Source organism: Tiliqua scincoides, chromosome 11, assembly GCF_035046505.1.
Source record: "Tiliqua scincoides isolate rTilSci1 chromosome 11, rTilSci1.hap2, whole genome shotgun sequence".
Classification (NCBI taxonomy): Eukaryota; Metazoa; Chordata; class Lepidosauria; order Squamata; family Scincidae; genus Tiliqua; species Tiliqua scincoides.
The window spans coordinates 7771752-7793637 of record NC_089831.1 but is presented as its reverse complement, the minus strand read 5'-3'; the positions used below and the strand labels follow the sequence as shown (position 1 = coordinate 7793637).

At 45.7% G+C, this 21886-nt stretch overlaps 1 protein-coding gene across 2 annotated transcripts in view; it reads left to right on the top strand.

Annotated features, from left to right (window-relative positions):
• BIN3 (bridging integrator 3) overlaps positions 1–20861 on the top strand; it is a 117618-nt gene extending 96757 nt beyond the window's left edge. For both annotated transcript variants that reach the window (XM_066639193.1, XM_066639192.1), the window contains exons 7-9: positions 1504–1645; positions 5058–5192; positions 19874–20861. In XM_066639193.1, coding sequence (XP_066495290.1) covers positions 1504–1645; positions 5058–5192; positions 19874–20020 — 424 coding nt within the window. In that variant the 3' untranslated portion in view covers positions 20021–20861. The remainder of the gene's footprint in view (positions 1–1503; positions 1646–5057; positions 5193–19873) is intronic.
• Positions 20862–21886: the final 1025 nt, after the last annotated feature.

Sequence of the window (21886 nt, the reverse complement as noted above, 5' to 3'; positions counted from 1 at the left end):
CAGAGGCTGTGGGCAGATGTGCACAGCCTCTCCGGGGCTCAGAAAACCCTCCAGAAGTAAGGGACGCCCAGCTCCCCTTGCCTTTGGAGCGTGTGGGGCGTGGCCTCCTCCATCCACAGTTAACTGAAACCGTGAATACGGGTTCCACAGATACGGCCCCCCCGTACTCTTTATTGCAGCATTAAGCATAGTAAAGCAGCTGCAAGGAAGACGGAATTGAGGATATGTTGAAATTGGGAAAAGAACATGTCACTTGTGGCATAAATCATCAGGACTGCTTCCCCCCTTTTTTTCTAACTGATAGATCAGATGAATTTTGAATTTCCAGACGAATTGCTTAAGATTTGGGGGCTGGTTCACACCTGCAATTACCCGGCATGTATTAAACTGTGGAACTCCCTGCTATAGGATATGGTGATGGCATATGGCCTAGAAGCCTTGAAAAAGGGATTGAACGGATTTCTGGAAGAAATATCCATCATCGCTCGTTCCAAGCCATGATTTGTGTAAGCACGCTCCTGGTTCTAGAAGTAGGCTGTCTCAGAATGCCAGGTGCAAGGGAGAGCACCAGGATGCAGGTCTCTTATTGTCTTGTGTGCTTCCTGAGGCATCTGATGGACCATTGTGAGATACAGGAAGCTGGACTAGATGGGCCTTTGGCCTGATCCAGTAGGAGTCATTTTACCCTAATTTGGGGGAGTCATTAAATGTTTTTGAGTAGCCCTTGATTTCACATTTGGGCCCGGAATTCAACACCATATCTTGGTAGAATTCTTAGTTGAATACAACTGGGAGATTCTTCTGAATCCAGTTTGCATTTCTTGCAGCAAAACGATATCTCATTGTCCAATGGATGGGGAAATGTTCTAAACTGACTAGATGAAGGCACATGAAGTGATTTTGCATTTCATTACTGTAGTATCCTCCTTGGATTTATGTCCTTTCTTGTCCATTTTAAGAGACCACATGGTGTAGTGCTTAGAGTGTTTGATTTAGATGGAGGAGACCCAGGTTCAAATTTTGACTCAGCTACAACGCTAACGAGATGGTTGTCTCTTCACCTAGCCTCTCATGGTTGTTGAAAGAGGTGAAAAGAAAGAGCAATATACGTTGCCCTCGGTTCTTTGGAGGAAGGGCAAGACAAATGCCAACCTGTCATTTGCTTCCATTGAATATGGGAACCATAAGAACATAAGAACAGCCCCACTGGATCAGGCCATAGGCCCATCTAGTCCAGCTTCCTGTATCTCACAGCGGCCCACCAAATGCCCCGGGGAGCACACCAGACAACAAGAGACCTCATCCTGGTGCCCTCCCTTGCATTGGCATTCTGACATAAGGCATTCTGACATATTGGCATTCTGACATTCATAACCATCTAAGGAAAGAAGTTAGCTGGATCCAACTTTGGTTCCTCCCATCTTCAAACTCCCTGTGGAGAGTCAGAGGACGCGAGGACACCAATAACTATGAAGGGGTTTTTGTCTCTGTTATCACTTACAGGTTCAGTGGCGTCTTTCCCAGTCTGAATATGGCAGTGAAACGGCGGGAACAGGCTCTACAGGATTACAAGAGGCTGCAGTCCAAGGTGGAGAAGTATGAGGAGAAGGAGAAGACGGGGCCCATCCTGGCCAAGCTGCATCAGGTACTGAGCTCGGAAGGAAGGGCCCTCCCAGCCAGCATGTGGGAGAGGATCTTAAAATTTCCCAGGCTAGACTAGAGCATCTCTGCACTACCCTTCGCTCTTCTGTTCCTTTCTCCGCTTCCTTTTTGCATGGGGGCAGAGGGAGGGAGTAGCACCTGAACAGGGGTGTTTGCTCTCCTATCAATCCACCCCCTGGGGTGACCACCACAGACAGTCTCAGAAATATGTCAGCCCATTTTGTTCCAGGACATATTGCACAAAATTTTATGTGCGTGTCAAAGCGGAATGCAAGAATCCTTCTGGAGTGGTGCAGCCACCGGGATACCTCTTTGAGAGGTTCAGTTTCTTTTGGCTTCTGCCTTCTGAGGCAGCGTTGGGGTAAATTCAACCAAGATTTGAGTACTTTCTGTCTTGTATTTCAGTCTGCTTGGTTTAGGCTTGAAGAATCTCACTTGTGCACAGTAACTTGGCATAAAAGGCAATCAGTTTTGTAAGAAGCTTTAAAGCAATATGCGTCCCTTGGTTGCTGTGGCACTTTCCTTTCTTGATGTGTTGCAGGACAGGCTTGTTTTTCTCTGCGTCTCATTTCCAGCCACCCTTCCCTCTTCATCCATCCTTGCTTTCTGGCTTTAAGACACGAAAACATAGTCTGAAGTCACTCCAGTGTCTCTGTACTCCCTGCTGTTATGTGTAACTAGCTTACCGCTAACGGTGTACGCCACAGAATGGCTTCCAAACTCTCTCAGTACTTATTGTGTGTTAAATAATCCATCAAGATACTTTTGGATCCAGGTATATCTTATGGGACTACTTCTGCGTCTTACAATAATATTGAAAGAAGTCAGAGATGGTTTGTTAAAGTGCTGCTACAACTCTGGTTCTAGTTTTGAAGCCACTTCACCTCCTGAGGATGTGCTTCATTGGAACAAGCTGACGAAAAGTGTATTGAATATTTTAAACTAAGCTTCCTGAGTCTCTTGGGGGCTGTTCACACAGCTTTTGTGTTTGCTGGGGCTACACTGGCCTATCCTGAAGCAAACATGTGAAGGTCAGGTGTGCGGCCTTAAACACACAGCCCACATATTTGTGGGAGTCGTGGCCAATCCGCAAGTGCTCAGGGACACTTGCCTGTTCTCCATGTGTTGCGTTTTTACTATGGCATGTGCTGGTGAACATGATTGCTGCATACCGTAACCCTGAGTTGCACATTCTTAGCATTCTGCTGTGTGTTTGGATGGTGGTGGTGGGGGGGCTTTGAAAGAGTAGCTCCCAACAGAATCAGAGAATGCAAATTCTTATAACTCTATAAATTGGGCATTGTGTTGAAGAATTACCATTATCAACCTTAAAAGCAGAGAATTTCAGCTTAATGGTAAGAAGCTTACAGCGCTTCTGCTCCTGCATAATCTAAGGGTATGAAACAGTGAGCTGTTTTGTCCTGATGACTAAGTGGGAGGCGTTTTCCCCCCTGATAAATTTCTAGTAGGACTGGGCCAAAAATGGGGTAGAGGACAATGTTCACAAATATTTTATGCGCATCAGAAAGCACACAAACCCCTAGAGCAGTGTTTCTCAAACTGTGGGCTGGTACCCACTAAGTGGGTTGTGAGCCAGTTTTAGGTGGGTCTCCATTCATTTCAATGTGCATTTTATTTTTGATATATTAGACTTGATGCTACCATGGGATGTGACTGCATTTGGGGAAATGTCACAGATCTGTACTTTAACAGGCTATTTATGTATATGTTTTTGACAAGGATAGTCAATGGGGCTTACTCCCAGGTAAGTGTGGATACCCTTTGGGATGTTTGGAGAATTTTTTTCTTAAACACATCAACAAGTATTTGGAAGTTTAGGAGGATTATTCTTTATCCTTTATCTTTATTTTATTATAATAAAAATTATATTATTTTAAATAATATAATATATTATTATGTTATATTATTATGTATATTATACATAATATATATTCTATAATATTATTATACATATACATATGTACTTAATTTTATTTAATGTTGTTGTATCGGGCGTGTTAAAAATTTCTTGCTTGATGATGCCACTTCTGGCCATGACATCACTTCCAGGTTAATGATATCACTTTTGATGGGTCCCAATGGATTGCCATTCTAAAAAGTGGATCCCAGTGCTAAAAAGTTTGAGAACCCTTGCCCTAGAGCAGGGGTGCCCAAACCCCAGCCCTGGGGCCACTTGCGGCCCTCCAGGACTCTCAATGCAGCCCTCAGGGAGCCCCCAGTCTCCAATGAGCCTCTGGCCCTCTGGAGATTTGTTGGAGCCCGCACTGGCTCAACGCAACTACTCTCAGTGTGAGGGCGACTGTTTGACCTCTCGCATGAGCTGTGGGTTGAGGGCTCTCTCCACTGCTTTCTGTTTCACGTCCGTGATGCAGTAGCGGCAGCAAAGGAAAGGCCAGCCTTGCTTTGTGCAAGGCCTTTTATACGTCTTGTGCTATTGCAAGACCTTCATTTATTCATATAAGTTCATCTTTAATATATTCATTTATGTAAATTTATGTAAATTTATTCAAATTTTAAATGTAAATTAATTCTTTTTTCCCCCTGGCACAGTGTCAGAGAGATGATGTGGCCCTCCTGCTAAGAACTTTGGACACCCCTGCCCTAGAGCAATTTTTCAAGGATTGCCATGAAAGGAGTGGTGCTCTCTTATTTGAGAAGCATTGCCCTTTGCCCTCCTAGCCCTAATTGGCTAGAGTCACCCAATGCAATGGTGCACCCAATGATGCACCTATGTGATGAGTGCAGGGAGATGTCTTCACTCTAAATTAACCTTATTTTGAAGCTGTTGATGTCAACCTGTAAAGGCTGTACAGCGCTGTGACATGAATTGATTGTGTTCAGTATGGTTTTCCTGACTGGTTGGGACTGCAACAAAAAAGTCCTGACCACATATTCTGAATACAAACTAAATACGAAGGTTGAGAGCCAGGATGGTGTAGGGGTTCAGGAGTTAGACTTGGAAGATCTAGGTTCAAATCCCCACTCAGCCATTAAGCTTCCTGGATTATCTTAGGCTAGTCACCACCTCTCAGCCTCACCTAACTCACAGGGATGTTGTGAGGACAAAAGGAGAAAAAGGAACCATGTGTACCACCCTGAGCTCCTTGGAGGAAGGGCGGTATAAGTGACGGTTTTGCCTTAATTATGGAAGCAGACAAATATTTGACACAATTGAACCTACCAGGACATGCCATTTCCATGCCAATGCCTCTGAGAATGTCTGAGGGCCTCTTGGTATGTTAGGTTTTGGAGCCCTTTGGGCTGCAGTAGGTCCGAAGGAAGGAAGGGCATCAGATGACTCCCAAAGGTAGCGATGATGCAGTGTAGTGCCCTGTGCCCATCTTCTGCTCTGACCTTCTTCTCTCTTTTCCCAGGCCCGTGATGAGCTGAGGCCAGTGAAAGAGGACTTTGAGACTAAGAATAAGCAGCTCCTGGAAGAGATGCCTAAATTTTACAGCAGCCGTATTGATTACTTCAAGCCAAGTTTTGAATCTCTGATCCGGGCTCAGGTACAACTCGGGGCAGTCGGTTGTCTCCCTTTTTTCTGCAGTGTTGCGACCTGCTGTATTTTTCTATGTGAATCCTATAAATTGGTAGGGCTGTTGGGTGGACTTTTAGTCAGTGATGCAATCTGTCTTTGCGAGAACTCCTACCCCCCATATTTCAAGGGCTTTGGGAATTGCCTTTTGGAGTGAATGCGAATGTTAAGGGGGCAGGAAGGGTCCCATAGAGCATCAAGGTGCTATAGTCTGTTGTCACCAGGGAAGCAGAGGTGTCCATGTATGGCTTTGAGCTGATCTGACTAAAAGGAGTTCACTTGTGATGATTTGAACAACCTTAATCTGAATCAGGCATCTCTCTCTCTCTCTCTCTCTCTCTCTCTCATATATATATATATATATATATATATATATATATATATATATATATATATATATATATATATATATATGCAGTTCTCAAGGTGTCCTGAACCTCCTTATCAGGGTTTGCAAAACAAGAATTTTAGGCTTGCAGAAACTGCTTTGCTTTTTCTAGAACCTCAAGGTCCACCAGCCTAGCAAGATGCAAAATAGAAGTGTGGGGTGAAGATGCCCTGCTCGGGTGGGGGACACAGATGGGACACAGATAATAAGTTTTTGGATGAATGAATAGGGTGTGTCTCTGCATCTGAAGAATTTGTTTTCCCTCAGCTCATAGTCCTTTTAGAAAAAATCCAGTCCAGTTCTGGTGTTCCCTCAAACTTTCTATGTTTTAGCAAACTGAGTGGGGTAGAGGAGAATACCCATTTGCTGTTGCTGCTGTTTAACAATTGAAAGTCAAACTAGGGGGTACACGAAAATCCTTCTGATCAACCCACCTTCCAAGCAAATGTTTTTCCAATGCTTGAGGCCTTACAATGTATGGATGCAATAGATAAAGGGTCTTTTTGCCATCAGGGCTGAATTGGGGTACGTCCCAGAATGTCCTGCAGGAAAATGATGTTAAGAACATAAGAACAGCCCCACTGGATCAGGCTATAGGCCCATCTAGTCCAGCTTCCTGTATCTCACAGCGGCCCACCAAATGCCCCAGGGAGCACACCAGATAACAAGAGACCTGCATCCTGGTGCCCTCCCTTGCAACTGGCATTCTGACATAGCCCATTTCTAAAATCGGGAGTTTGCTCTCTTTTGCACCTTTTCCATTTCCACTATGTCCTTTTTGAGATGTGGTGACCAGAACTGTTCACAGTACTCCAGGATTACCATAGATTTATACAACGGCATTATAATATTAGCCGTTTTGTTCTCAATACCTTTTCTAATGATCCCAAGCATAGAATTGGCCTTCTTTACTGCCACCGCACATTGGGTCGACACTTTCATCTACCTGTCCACCACTACCCCGAGATCTCTCTCCCGATCTGTCACAGACAGCTCAGAACCCATTAGCCTATATGTGAAGTTTTGATTTTTGCCCCAATGTGCATGACTTTACACTTACTGACATTGAAGCGCATCTGCCATTTTGCTGCCCATTCTGCCAGTTTGGAGAGATCCTTCTGGAGCTCCTCACAATCACTTCTGGTCTTCACCACTCGGAAAAGTTTGGTGTCGTCTGTAAACTTTGCCACCTCACTGCTCACCCCTGTCTCCAGGTCATTTATGAAGAGGTTGAAAAGAGGTTGATGTTCTGCGCTCTTTCTTAGAAAAAGTAAGGAGTTTAGCTTTTTACTGGAATACAAGCTTAGTTTTCAATAATGTTGTTATTATTGGTCGGACAAGGTGGAAGGTTTTTTTTAAACGCAGAACTTAAAAGTTTGTGGAGGGAGAGGACTGGTGAGGCTGCACAGATTACTGCACAGATGTTTAGCATGTGAATGTCTCTATCTGAGAACTTACCTTATTTTAGAGCTTAAAAAGAAATCACCAACTATACATCAGAATGACGAATTTATTTATGTTGGTTATTACTTCATCTATATCATGAAAGGCAGAGATTTCTTGCAATTCAGTGCATTCTACTGGATTGAAAATGGTTCTGAGCAGGTTCCCAGATTCTCTGTTTTCTAGAGAAAACCAGCAGTTTTGAAGTCACTGCCACAAACTCCAAACCACAACACCTTCTTTGGGGTCTGCTTAATTAAAGAACTGTGCATAATCTCTCCTTCCTGGTCTGCAGCCTGAACCCGCCCCAGTCAGATCAGGAATTAGCTCATGTCCAAAAGCCTGAGAGTTGTGAATGGTCTGAGCGCCACGCCCAGCTGGCTCATTCATTCAGCCAGTATTCCTGTGTGTGTGTGCCCTTCCATGCCTCATTAAGTTCAGTTGGTATTGTAGGGTATTGTGTTGCTCTATTTCTGATCTCATCTTCATGTGTCTTTTAAAGTGTCAAAATCACTCTCTGGGCAGCCCTTCTGGGAGGGGGAGGTGTGTGTGACCAACAGGAGGGCCTTGAGTTTTCTGAATGGAACTAGAAGCAGCGGTTCCCATAGCTGCTTTTTTAGCTCACCCAGTTCTGTGCCTCTTAGATTGGAGAGGTGGGCCATTTCTTCCTCTCTGGGGTTTCCACAAGAGCTATTTGTATGGAGAGTGTCTTTTCTGGGGCAGAGACAGTTTCTCAGGGGACGTGCAATTGACAAAGAGTATTTTTAAGGGCTTATTGAGGTGTCTGACCTGTGTCCTTGCTGTCTCCATGCCCATGTTTTGATTTATTTATTTGCATCTATAGCCCACCTTTCGTTTTCACTGTTCTCAAGGTGGCTAATGAAAATATATTTAAAAATACCATAAAATCAAATAACTTCAATTCACAACAATAACTGAGACCACCAGAACCAACAAATCAGCTTAGGAGTCACAACAATATAAACCGCACCAGACAGCGGCCATTTCCACCCAGAGCCCAAATGCCTGGCAAAAACAGAAGCCTTTTAAAAGGCAGGGGAGGAGACTTCTTGTACAGACTCCAGCAGGGAGCTCCACATTCGGTGAGGCAGTTGAGAAGACCCTGTCCTGTGTACTCACCACCTTCCTTTCCTCACTAAGAGAGTCGTATGCAGTGAATTTGTGTGGGAATATCCCAGTGTGTTTTATTTGTTGTTGGGGAAAAAAGCATTCTCTTTGGGTCTGGACTAGAAGCAGAGAGGGTTGTATAGTGATTCCAGTTTGATGTACAGGCTTTAAAAATCCAATCAAGTGGCTTGCTTCCTCCTGCGTCTGTGTGAGCAGGGCCAGTCCAACCATGACTGGGGTGGGTCCCCTCCAGGAACAAATGGGTAGGGACTGCCTGCTTCCATCTGCTCACCTTTACTGCTCTACTACCTCCTTTTGCCTAGGTTGGAAAAGGGAGAGGAGGGTAGTAGGCTAGAGCGTCTGACACTCTAGCCTAGCATTTCAATACTGTTCTCCCGACATACCAGTTGGTGTCCTCACAGGTAACACCAGCAGTAACTGGCATGACATCATCACCAGTTACTTCTGGGTTTGGGGACGGCAATAGGAGCTTCCAAGGTCAGTGAGAGGCGTGGGGCACGCAGGCAGGCTTTTCCTTGCACTCAGAAACCGTGCGCTAGAGCTCTGCCCGTTGGGCCAAGCCTCCTGGCGCCATTGGAAGCTCCTGTCATGGTCTCAGTGCTGGGGAGTGGGTGTGTGTACCACCCAACACTGCCCAGTGTACCACTGGTTGAAAACCCCTGCTGTAGCCCAACACTGTCACCTCTTCTCCCCACTTCCTTTTATACTCTGCTCCCCTCTTCCGTTTCCAATCCAGAGCGGGAGGAGCAGAGGTTGGCTTATTATTAGGTAAGAGATGGGCAGCATTTGGCAGGCCACTTCAGGCTGCAGAAGGCCCTGGGTTTGAACACTAACAGGGATCAAAGCATGGTGGTAGGGTTGCCCCATTTATTTTACTGCCCTGCTCCTGTGCCTTTAGCAGGACACTGGCATACAAAAGTTATACATGATGCTTGTCCTGCTGCTTGCCCTCCACCCCAGGAAAAGCTTCACCTGTTTAATTTTTGTGTGTGTGGCTGCTGCTGAAGGCCTGGTATGGAAGCCTTGTGCCTTAAGACTCATTAAGTTGCACTGTAGTTGAATAGGATTTCTTTGGTGTGCCTTCTTCTGAAGTTAGTGTAGGGTGGTGGTTCGAGAATGCACAGCAAGCTGCCAAGAATCCATTTCGAATGACAGCACAGTCATGATTTGACAGGGTACCTTTTAGACCAACGTCTCCAACGATTCTCTTCCAACGTCTCCCCCCTTGCCAGTCCCTGTTGGCCAGCCTTACAGGGCTGTTGTAGGGGCTATTGAGATGTGTGCATGAACACGTGTTAATCACCTTGGAAAAGTGCAAGAAGAAGTACTGTAAATAATAAACATGTGGTGAGTTGTCTGCCTTTCACGTCTGAGTCACATTTTGCATTGGATAAAACAATTGAGCACACCGGCCAGTTCAGCTGCGGGCAGATGAGTCCCAGATCCAAGACTGCTCAGGGATTCCTGCCCAACAGCACCCCTCCCAGACCACCCTCTGAGTTTTCCCAGTTTTATTTATTAGCAGCTGAAAAGCGCGAGCAACGGGAGTGTTTGTGGTGATTTAGCAAGCACCTCAAAATGTTCCCTTCCTTCGCAGAGCAGCCTTAATGTTGTTTTCCGTCTACGGTTGCGTAATTATTGATCATTATTACATAACAATAATGATTGGCTCGGCCGTGTGCCTCCGAATGGTTCCGCGTCCCCAGAATTGTTTACCCTCCCAGAGTGAGGAAGATGCCAGCAAAATGTGCATGCAGCCAAGAGGAGGACAGTGTTTTGGGTTGTTCCATTCACTTGGCACCCAAATGGTTATAAAGCTGAGTGTAATCTCTGCCCTTTTCTCATAAGCTCCCCCCTTGCCCCCTCCCAAGTTGTGTAGATGTCTATTGTGGAGAAAATGCCATTTTGGCACAAGTTCTGCTTCAGAAGCAAAAGGGCCCACCACATGGAAAGGGGGGCCTTTGATGCACTGAGTGAGCTTCAGCAACCCAACTCGGAGGCTTTTTCTCATGCAGTCAGCCCTCTTAGCAGACTTCACAAACGCCACTTCTGCTGATGTGCCTTTACTTGCATTGTGCCTTTTTGGGAGGAATGCCTGCTTCAGAATTCTTCCCATCCCTTCTCAGGGGCGCCTCTAATCATAGAGAGGGGTCAGATGTGGCAGTTCAAGGGAAGTCACTCCCATTGTAGTGAGCACGAAACCGTTGCAAAGGATGATGGGCCTCTGGCATCAGACTGCCTAGCTTCTGGTGCAGTGGGAAACCTGGGTATGTATGTAAAAGCCATTCTGAAGCAGCCACCATATAAGGGTTGACCTTTGCCTGTGTGAATGCAACTGAATCGGACTGTAGAAGATCCCTGCTTGCGGTGAAGGACTGATGCCACATCCTCCCCACCCCCTTCCCTGGGAGTATTGAGTGTCGTGTTCTACAGCTAAATACCGCTGCCCACCCACAAGCTTCATCTGAATGGCTGGAATAAAGTATTTCCCCCCATCGTAGACTTTGAAGTTCCCACACTAAGATGAGAAGGGGGTAGAGCCTGTCCGCCCATGGTGGTGGGGGCCTGTTGAGAACACTGTCTTATCTCCCTGCCCTCATCGTTCCTTCTCTGGTTTTAGAAAACAGAATTCCTCTCGTGAATGTTTAAGGAATCAGGAGTTCCAAGGAGGTGTGAGCACACACGCCTTGCACCCAGAGGGTGCATCAAAGATATTTTGAAGCTCTTGGGAAATGGGTTTCATTTGTAAATGACAACTGTTTGAAGAAACTCTGGAGTTACAACAATTTTCAGTGTTTTCCTTCTCACGGCACACTAACCTCTATGGTCTTTGCCTCTTGTGATGTCACTTCCAACTTCTGGGAGACTGTTGGGAGTGGCGCAGTGCCAAGCCCAACACCGAATACTAGCAAAGAGCCTGAACAGGAAAGGAAGAAGGACAGAGAGCCATGAACACGGGAGGTGGGAGGCATGGACAAACAAACCAGACTTGGGGGGGGGGCTGGGGGACACACCCTGTAGACACTTCTGGTGTGCTTGTGGAGCTCCTGTAGGGGTTTCAGGGAGCCCTGGGTGCCTAGTAGCATACGCTGAGAAGTGCTGCTGTAGTGGAAGTGTGTGGCACATACATTTTTCAGCAGTGCTTTCCAGATCAAGCACGTGGCCAAATGTTTGGGAGTTTCAACTGGAAAGCCAGATTCAGGGGTGGGGAAGACTTCACACTAGAGAGCAATCTGAGTTTTCTTACAGGTCTTTGAGGCTCTTGCTGTGAGCACATGTTTTCTCACCAGATTCCTGTCATACTGAAGGGTGCATTGTATGTTCTTTTGGGGGTGGGGGGGAGGTAAACAGAAAAGAGTGACCAAATTGCACTCCATTCTGAAGTGTACTTTGACCAGGCCAAGTCTTCTGTGCATTCGGGAAGGTGTGCTGAATCTGGGATTATCTTAACTGGTACAGAATCCTGAGTGTCCGTTTCATTTTATAAAAAGATGAGGTCCTTATGATTGGGGGAGATATAGTTGGAGGGAAAATGCAGGAAGTGTCTATAGAAGGCTCCTGAATTTAAATGTACTTTATATGACTGCTTGCCCCTTCCTCATGCTAGTCTATCTCCATGTTTTATCTGTATCCCTTTTCTTTCCACAACATTATTCATTGTTTAAAGGGGGGGGGGGATTAAACATTCCAAATTCTATCCCAGAAAAGACAACTTTTAACAATGATTGGAATAAAGCACCCAAATTGAGAACATATCAGCAAACTACATAATTTGCATAATTTATTCTGAGTAGAATCTGTGCTGCATTTAATTATCACATTAATAACCTTTATTTCTAAGTGCAAAGCTTTGCCTTGATATCTAGACCCCTATAATTTTTACAAATTTTCTTAACTCTTGCTGTTTTTAAAGATTTAAATAGTGTTCAAAATATATACTTCAGAAGGAAGAAAAGCACAGCATTTGCATAATTTGGTATTAATTGACACACCATAATTTTTAACACTGTGTTTTATTGGCACTGAAGGATGTTTTTGGAAGGGGGGTTGGCACACATTTTGAGTGTTGGTGGTTTTGGAATGAGGGATTTTCTTAGGTAGCAAAACACCTTCCCTTACCAAAAAAATGGCCTCTTTGGTAGTTGAATGAGAGCTCTGTGAACATGTTTGCAGTATCCAGGAACAAGAATCTCCAGGAGCCGGATTTGAAGAATTCTGGTTGAGACGTGGGCTTGGGTGCTGGAGCGCTGGGCTGTTTTGTTTCTTTTTTTAAACCTATGCGGACTTAAAAGTTTTTTTTACACATTAATCTCCCTAAATCTGTAGGAGAGGCAGCGCTCTGCCTGGAGTGTGGTGCCCTCCAGTGGATTCATGCTGCTACTGCTGCTCATTCTGACACTCCTCCCCCACCCCGTGGGGAAGTAGATGCTTGGGGAGCCTCTGTCTCTCCTATAATGGAAGGTGTTGCTCTTGCTTTGAAGCTGGGGGGGAGGGGCAGCCTTTCCCCTTTTTGCATGCTGCTTGGAGGGGCAGTCAGACTAGTAAGATTGGGCCACTGGTGGAGGGTTCTGCTTCCTAGTAGTACTGGGCCAAAATCCTTTCTGGACTGTTGTGGGCTCTGTCTGGTCAGGCATGGAATCCTTGTGCCTTTAACAAGAAGTAAAGTAATAGTAAAAGATCTAAAATGATGTTTGGGAAAGAACAAATCTGTGCTGTATGAAGTTCCACACAGCAAAACAAACATCAGGCATCTACCTCGAAATGAGACATTCTTCAGGCCAGGCATACGGGACCCCGCTGGCAGGCCTAACCTTGACGTCCTGTTGGTTGCATTCAAACAGCAACCCCCCTTAAAATGGAGTGCAGTCATCTGGGAAGTTCTGCGCAGGCGCCACTGGAATGAACAGGAGATGAGCAAGAATTCTGCCATTCACGTCAGGGGGACTTTCTGGAGGAAAAATCCATTATGGGGTACAAGCCATGATGTGTATGTGCAACCTCCTGATTTTAGAAATGGGTTAAGTCAGAATGCCAGATGTAGGGGAGAGCACCAGGATGAGGTCTCTTGTTATCTGGTGTGCTCCCTGGGGCATTTGGTGGGCCGCTGTGAGATACAGGAAGCTGGACTAGATGGGCCTATGGCCTGATCCAGTGGGGCTGTTCTTATGTTCTTATGTTCTTATGACTTGCACAGGAGAATTTTCCAGTTGATAGTGCTGCACTGGTCATGTCTGGCTGTCTGGCTTTCCCTTGCTCTGCAATCCTTAATGGCTCCCCAAATCCACCGTGTAACAAATCCATTATGAGACACGTAACCTCATGTCAGGATTAGCTCTGCCTTCTTAGCCTATGGTTGCAAAATTGAGGGGGGGGCAGACATCTCCCCCAGACTCCTTTCCTGGCCCTGCTACTCAACTGTTGCCGGTTCCCGGATGTGAGCAGAGCGCTCACTCGCTGCCTCAAAGTCCAGGAATGTCTGCTCTGTGGACCTTTGCGTCGCCTCTTACTTGGCGAGAGGGAGAGGGTGGAAAGGCACCTGTTGGCTCTCCTGTGATTATTCTTGGTCTGGGTGGGATGAAAGCGCTGCCCCCACAGCTCTGCTTCTGCGAGTGGAGTCCTCTTGGAGTAGCACAGACTGTCCAATGACTTCATGAGGACACCAGATGCTTTTTCAATCCTGTGGACAATTAGCATTTCTGGATTACCTGTAATTATTTTCTTCGTGCTGTAGCTGCTACAGATTTGGATACACAGACCGTGTCTGGGTCCTGGCTGGAGTGCTTGTTAAAACTCTGTTGCTAATTCTGCACAGGAAGCCCATGTGCCGGCTTCCAAAGCGGCAGACCAGGCCCAGAGAGCCACAGCCACAGCTGGTGCGGTACAGAGCCAGAGACGTGTGGCATTTCTTTTTTGCTCCTCTTCAGTTGTGTAGAGGCCTCCAGAGGAAAACACAAAGAGGGTTTGTAACCACAAGATGCTCAGCACTAAATTTACCATAGCAGTGATTTTATTTTGTTAAAAGTTTTATTTTGTTAAAGTTTTATTTAAACACTTTTTAGCCCCACTTTTTTTTTTTAATAAAAAGCTCCAAAGTAGGGTAAAAGCCAAGGAGTGAGTGATCCACCTGCCCTTAGATCCTGCAGACTTCCTGGAACATGATTGTTCTCATTGCTAATTCCTTATGTGGGCCACCATTCTTTCCCATGGAAGGGTGTAGTGCAGCTCACAGGGATTCCTGCCATTCACCCTCCTACCCTGGTACATTTACCAGCAGCGTACCAGGATGTTACAGGAAATGGGAGGTGGGCCCCTACTTCCACCCATCCCTCCCTCTCCAGGTTGAGATTATCTATTAAATTGTAGATCTTAATATTATGTAGATATTTTCGAGCTATGTGCTGGGCTTAAGTGTGGACCAGCCCAGGAGTGGCCAGATTCCCAGCTCTGTGGCTCAGACAAGAGGTTGCTTGTGCCCAGATCAGGAGGCATCTAAGGGGGAAAACCAAACTGTTGCGTTTTTAGAGAGGTTTAGGTATATGAGGAGAAGGGGCACTGGTGTTGACTGACAGGGCGTGTGAGGAGGATGTCCCCCCTCTGTGCTCCTAGCTGTTTAATGGCACTGCTTGAGTCTTCCCCACTCAGCCCCTGGCAGTTCAGCTTTTCCTATTTTGGTGGTTCTGCTGTTGCCAATTTGATTTCATTAGTCATTGTGCTAACCAGCAGCCTGCTGAATCACCAGAAAAGGCAGATCTGTTACCTGCTGATCAAAGGGAAAGCAGCACTATGGATCTCAGTACTCCAGTCTCCTGATGCCCCCCACTCCTCACCAGTTGCTAATTGATTCACCCAAGGGGCAGCAGGGGGCAGCAGGGGGAGCTGGACCACCCCAAAAGCAGCAGCTCTTTCCACTCAAAACAAAAAGCTGGCACACTGTGCTGTTTTGGGGGGGGGGGGGCTGTCTCCATGGAGATGGTGTAGATATCTGTGCCCAAACCACTTGCCTTTTAGTCTGGTGAGTTTCTTTTGAATGGGGGGGGGGGCTGGGGCAGTTTAATAGAGATTGCTCCTAGATGGAGGCTGGTGGGTGGGCCAGTGAGTGGTTTTAGCTGAGGATGGACTTCTTGCTGCCACTGATGAAGAAATAAACTTGAACCCATCTGGAAACATGGATGCCTTTGGCCCAAGTGGTAGGTTTACACCTGCTACAGCTTGGAGGTTTGTGATCCCTTCCTCTTGCCTTTGAAGCTACAAGGTGGTTCATAAACATTCTTTGAAATTTTGCTCTGCTCTGCATGGAATCCTGCTTCTGGGTGGCACAGCTGTCCACAGCTTCTTGATCCACAGCTGTCCTGGCTGTTGTCTTGTGTATCATTGTCCCCTAGAATCCCTGCGCATCAGATGCAAAAGGGTCATAATTTTTCTTGCACCACAGCTATGCCTGTGAAGTTCTTGTCTGTTTTGTTTCCTTCCTGCCTTCCTTTCCCAGCAGTGTGTGCAGGGCTCCCAGGCAACCCCCCCCCCCCCCCGCATCGAAGCACAGGCCAGAGCTGGGCTGAGGGGTGCCAACAGAGTGGCTGTGACAGATTCCTAGGCTAGGACCAAGCGGTGGTAAAAACCTATGCTAATTCTCTTGTGAGTGCCACCCCCTCCCCGGTGGAAGGGGACCTCAGAAGTTCCCTAGTCCCACTTCCTGCAAGAATGGGATGCTAACCAAGGGCAGAGTTACCTTTCAGATAGATATAGGGCATAGCAGGAGAATGAGACAAGGTATCAGGCACAGGGAAGATAGGGGACTCTCTGTGGGGCCATGCAATGCCTGTCGGGTTTCTTTCTGCTTCAGTGAATGCTTGAGCTGGGAACACTTTTTTTGGTAATATGCTGGGCTGATAGACGACATAGCTGAGAGCTCCACATGGGGCAGCCGTCCAGGGTACAGGCTCTATTGTTGCCTAGTGGCTGCAGGGCACTAGTAACAGTGATGGAGAAGCTGGGATTCGGAGCTCTCGCAAGGAGCTTGTTCCCATCTACTGTGTTGCTATGGTGACGATGTGTAAAAGGGAAAGTGACTGCAAGGTAGACAGACTGCAAGGCAAGCCCCAAGATGCCAAGTGCCCCCCAGCTGTAATACCTGCTCTCTTTAACTTGCTTGCACTGACCTTGAGGGGTGGCACCAGGCCCTTTGGGCACCCGTCAGTCACTCGGCGGATAAGAATAGCCACCTTGTGGGCGCGCCGGGAGGATTAGCCTGCGTTTGTGAAAATCCTTTCAATGCTTGGCTGCCCCTGAAATGCTTCCAAGAAGGAAAGTGTTAAGCTAGGCCTGTGCATGTGTGTCTCTCTCCCTCCTTTACGGAAACACTGGATCTGCCCCCAAGTGTGTACTGCAAAGGTCGAAGTTCATGACTCATCCCTGCTGTCTTGGCTGTGTAGGAAGAGGGTTTTTGTCACTGTCTAATCATGACCAGGCCAACTGATCCCCTTCAGATGTGGCAATGTAATCATGACAGCTGGGACCCAGCCGGGGCCTTCCTCCTCCAGCTCCTGTGGGGGAGGGGAGCAGAGGGACACGGCATCTACCTCTGTCTTGTCTTGTTGGTGAGTTGGGAATCCAGCTTTCTTGAACCCCCAGCAATCTCCCCAATGGAATCTGATGATTTCTCCAAGCAGCTATTGTCTTTATTACTCCAGCATCCCAAGCTGATCTAGCCAGAGGTGGGAGGAGGTGAGAGTGCTGCTGTCAGTCTCTCTCACAGGCACACACCCCTTTTGCATTTTAACAGGGCCGGCACACGATTAAAGAAACCTCCGTCAGGCTAAGACTAGATGTGCTTGTCTTGCCTCTGAGGAAATTGGTAATTTTAAAGAAAATTTTTTTCAAAGACACAGCGGGTTCATAGAAGAGGCAGCTGTTCCTTGCCTCCCATGCAGGTTATGCTTTTGTTTTAACTTGTATGTTAATATTGTAAAATGTCAGATGGAGTCTAATTCTGGGGCGTCCTGAACTTCCAGGAGTGTTGTACGTGGATGACATGGCCCAGTTGTCTGTATCTCAGAGAGGGTTAAGACAATTGTGGTATAAAAGTTTGGTATCTTTTGTGACACACAACATCATGCTAATAATTACAGTAAAACTAAAGTGGTAGGTTTTGGGAGAAGAACAAGCAGTCCTAAGAGGAGTATGAATAGTCATAATAATGAACAGCTGAAGAGGTTTAGATACCTGATTGGGCTTTTTAATGAGCATTTGACCTAGAAATAGCATAAAGCTGCACTTCTACTAACAATATCTAAAGCTGTACAAGAAATTCAGAGCTTCTCACACAGCAAAGGTAGCCAACTAGCAGCTCCAACCAAAGAAAGTCATCATCCAAGCCTTGTATGGCAATTGAACGCCTTTCACTCCCCTGAAACAAAAGGACTAGTTTTTAAGCTTATTGTCTGCTTCCAGCATCAATGCTGTGAGCTGAATTGGGCTTCCTTCTGTCAAGCCCAAATACACAGGACATTGCTTAAGTATTGATTTAAAATCAAATCATATGCCTGATTCAAGACTCTAAATAGAAATTCTAGACTTCTAAAAATATAGTAAGACAGGGACAAGTACCTGATAAGGACAATGTGGGATTGCTGTCTGTGCAGCTTGATGTATCATTTGAAATATTAAACTCAGCAGAACACAATATGCACTGAAAGTTGGTTAGGGAGAGCAAGTGTAGTGGCTGAGAAACTTGAATGGTAAATCAGAATGTTTCTGGTTTGAATCTCACCCCTACCACGAATTCTCTTCACTTAGATGGCCATAAGCAAGCAATTCCTGCCAGCCTCAGTGTTCCCTATCTACATTGTGTGGATAATACTTGCTTGCCTTACAGGTTTGTTGTGACAAAAGAGTAGTATTATTGTTAAGAATTTCCAGTTGGATCTGGAACATTTGCTCAGCACCTTCTTCTGTTTGTGGCATAGGTTAAGACTGTACTTCCCAAGGGTACTTGCAATACCTTATGTTCCACTCTCTTTTACAAGGCTGTGGTTCCTGACCATGTTCTTTGCTTACCTAGATGGCAAATTCTCTGGAGTTCAGATTAGCCCCTTTGTGATGAGGCCAAGACAAGGAATTTTGTCACTACCTGTGGCAGTGTCCCCTGTATCAGGGTATGAATTGCATTAGTTGTAAACTCCTCTATTAAAAAAAATAACTTCTATGAAGTTGTTGGGCACCTTTTAAGCTGAAATTTAATATGGAGTAACTGACAGTTGCAGTTCTGATGTTTAAACGATGTAGAGAACCGGTGACTTTCTAACTGGGAGCAGTTACTATCTGTTGCCTGTAAGAATTCAGGCCTTGATGGCATGGGACCTGGTCGTCTGTGTTCCAAGGAATGCTCCCCTTGGAACTCAGCCTTTTCTCGGCCTAGTACAATCAGCTTCTGCCCTGTGTTTCAGGGATTGGCTCTCCCTGCTTTGTGAACCTGGATCAGTGACAGTGCAGCACTCTCTTAATCTCTTTGATGTTTAGTTCTGACATATGGTGGATCTTGTCAAGAGGCTTGAGGACTTGACTCCTACTTTCAGACCATCCCAAAGCCACATGCTTTCAAAGCCTGCAGTTCACAATTCTTGCCACTTCACTCCATTGCAGTCTTAGGCCCGTTCTACACATATAGAATGAGGTGGTAGGATGGATTGTACCACTTTGCATTGTCTCTAGGCTCCACATTTTGGAATGCTTACCATATGCAAAAAAGCTCTCATGATCCTGATGCAGTTCTTATGCATTTTAAAGCACATACTTAGGACTGTTAAACATTTCTAGAATTGCTATAGAATTCTGATTGGATGGTGCAAAACTTTATGGGTGTTTTTAAAGAAAAAGTTTCTAGTCTTCAATGTGTGAGAATGTGCAGGGTATTTCTGCTCTGTATTTCAGCATTGCAAAAGCAGCACTTTCTGTCTCACCCATATCAGTTAGTTTGAGCCTACACTTCATCCTTGCCTCTTTGGCTTATAGCATGCTCCTTTCCAAAGGTATTCCCAATTCTGCAAAGCATGCTAACTGCACAGATAATTGGCAAGTGTACACCAACTGATATATGTTTAGTTTCAACAGAGAAATTGTGTTGATTCCTCAGCACAGAATAGTAGGCTCTTTAGGCTACAAAAGAGAGATGACGGATTGGATGGATAGATGTTTAGCCTTGGTTAAAGTCTCTATTGCAGCTCCTAAGATTTGACTTATATATTCCATATTTAAATGTAATGCAGACACAAGCTCTGAAAAGGTGCAGCTGGCCTGCCGCCTTAAGTTGTGTTCCTTCTTGTCAGAGAAAATGGAGAAGCCTCCACTAAGACCACATTTGCTGTGACAGTGTGGATACAATCTAAACAAAGAGGATGCTTTTCCTTTAGAACAATTTATTTTTCACATATGCAAATGTGCATTTAATTAATCAGCTAAAACTGATACCAATTAGTAATTAATCAACTATAATTTGCAAGCAGAGAACCTTTAACAATTTGCTTTAACAATTATATCAGTTACTACATGCAAGATCTTGGGATAGCTGAAGCGAGCTTGTGGTTGTGAATTACAGGGGCAACCTATGGTGTCTGTGTTCGGTTGTTGAGGAGAGATGCTTCTACAGAGCTAACAGGCCTCCTGTTATTTTCCACTAGGCTGTGTACTACACTGAGATGTACAAAATATTTGGAGACTTGACAGAACAGATTGATGAGCCTGGCCTGACAGACGAGCAGAGGGAGAAGGAGAACGAAGCCAAGCTGAATGAACTGAGGGCACTCTCCATCGTGGCTGATGACTGACCTCCAAGGCAGCAGCTGCTGGAGCCCTGGGGGTGGAGTGGTGGAAGGCCTCTTGGGCTTCTACACAGAAAGCTTCCCTTGCAGGCTCCAAAGTCAGTGGCCTCTCTGACTTACCACCCCTTGAAAATATGTTGTATCTGCTGCAGCTCTCCACGGCCGAACATTATATCAAGACAAATGGGTAGAACCTTATTGCTGCAGCCTGAGGCTCATTGGAAGTGGGTACTGACAGATACTTGCCATAAGACACGATCATTTATAAGCTTTTAACTGATGCTGCTTCAATTCTTTCACAGTTTATAGGAAAAGTTGTAGGATGTGTGTTCACTTTCTGTAAGTGGGAGGGGGGACATATGGTGTAACTGCAGCTGGCCAGCCTCTACATTGGATTGTGCCTTAGAGAGATCTTCTCAACACACGGAGGTCGTTTTTCTAAAGGAGGAGCTGTAAGTGTTTGTACTGGGTCACGGTACCGCTTTATAAAATGTTATGTCGTACAATTGTGGCCCCAGGAAGTTGGCTGCAAAAAGCAATGGAAAGGCAGCATTAACAATACTTCATGGTCTGTAACACAGTTCCACAGATAGAGCCTCACTGATCACTAGTTACCTGTCTGTATATGAAAGTGTGTACTATAACTTTGGTGACTGTTTTCTGGAAAACCGATTACTACCCCAAGCAGAAAGGCACAAGGCATCTCCTCCTGCAGCCCTCCTCAAACTCTTATGACTAATCAAACTTGGATCAAGCAGGGAGATGATGTTTCTGTAAAATTGTAACCTCTCCTGTAACCTGTGATTTTAACTTTATTTTTGCAAAAGAAAATAGAAAAGTACCAAAACTTTGCTGCCTGCTGCTGCTTAAAAAGGCCATACTGCATCTGACCAGAGTTAGTCTGCTCAGCTAGTTGCATCATATTAGCCTCCAAGTTATAGGAATCATTTGGCCAGGAGCCAGCACGACCCAGGGAAGGAGGAAAGAACAACTGAGTGGTGGCATTTCCCTGACTAGGAACATAAGAGGACCACCCACGGGGTCAGGCTAAAGGCCCACCTCATCCAGCTTCCTGTAGCTTGCAGTGGCCCACTAGATGCTTCAGGGAGCACATAAACCACCAGCATCCTGTTGCCACACCCCTGCATGTGGCACTCTAAGGTAGGCTGCTTCTAGAACCCAGTTGGCTTACAACTTGCAGTGACTTCTCCATAAATTTGTCCAATCCCCTTTTAAAGGCAAAGACAGTTCCCATTCCTCACTCTGTCTGGATTTGAAGTGGAGACCTGTCTCCCATACTTTTCCTCCCCCTGGATGTCAAATGGAAGACAGAGGCCTGCCTGGAAGAGGCATTTATATTACCCTAAGTTGCTCTTTTTGCAAGATCATATTTGGCATATAGTGGTGCTTATTACAGCTCAAGTTCTTTTTCAAAATCCTCAAATAGCAATTCCAGAAGTATCACCAGCCAATTAGTCTCAGATGAACTCATTTATGGGTCAAGTTGTTGGCTAATGGGTTGCTGCTCCAAGGACAGGATTTGTGTGCCTCTTCCTCTTCCCCCTGAACTAAGGCAAAACATGATGACAACCTCTTGCATGTTTTCTCACCCCTGCAGAGCACATGTAATGAAGTGGAGCAGTGGGCAGGTGAACTTAGATCACACTTTTTGTTTGATTAAATGGAGAGGGGCAAAAGATCTGCTGCGGGGCCGAACATGGCAGCTTGTTAAGTGCTCTTTCCCCCAACATTCAGCAACACTTGAATGATCCACTTCACTGCCTAAAGCAGGCACTCCATGCTTCATTAGCAATTAAAAAAAAAAAAAGATTATTCCAGACTAAGTTCAACAAGAAAGGGAGAAAAAGAAAT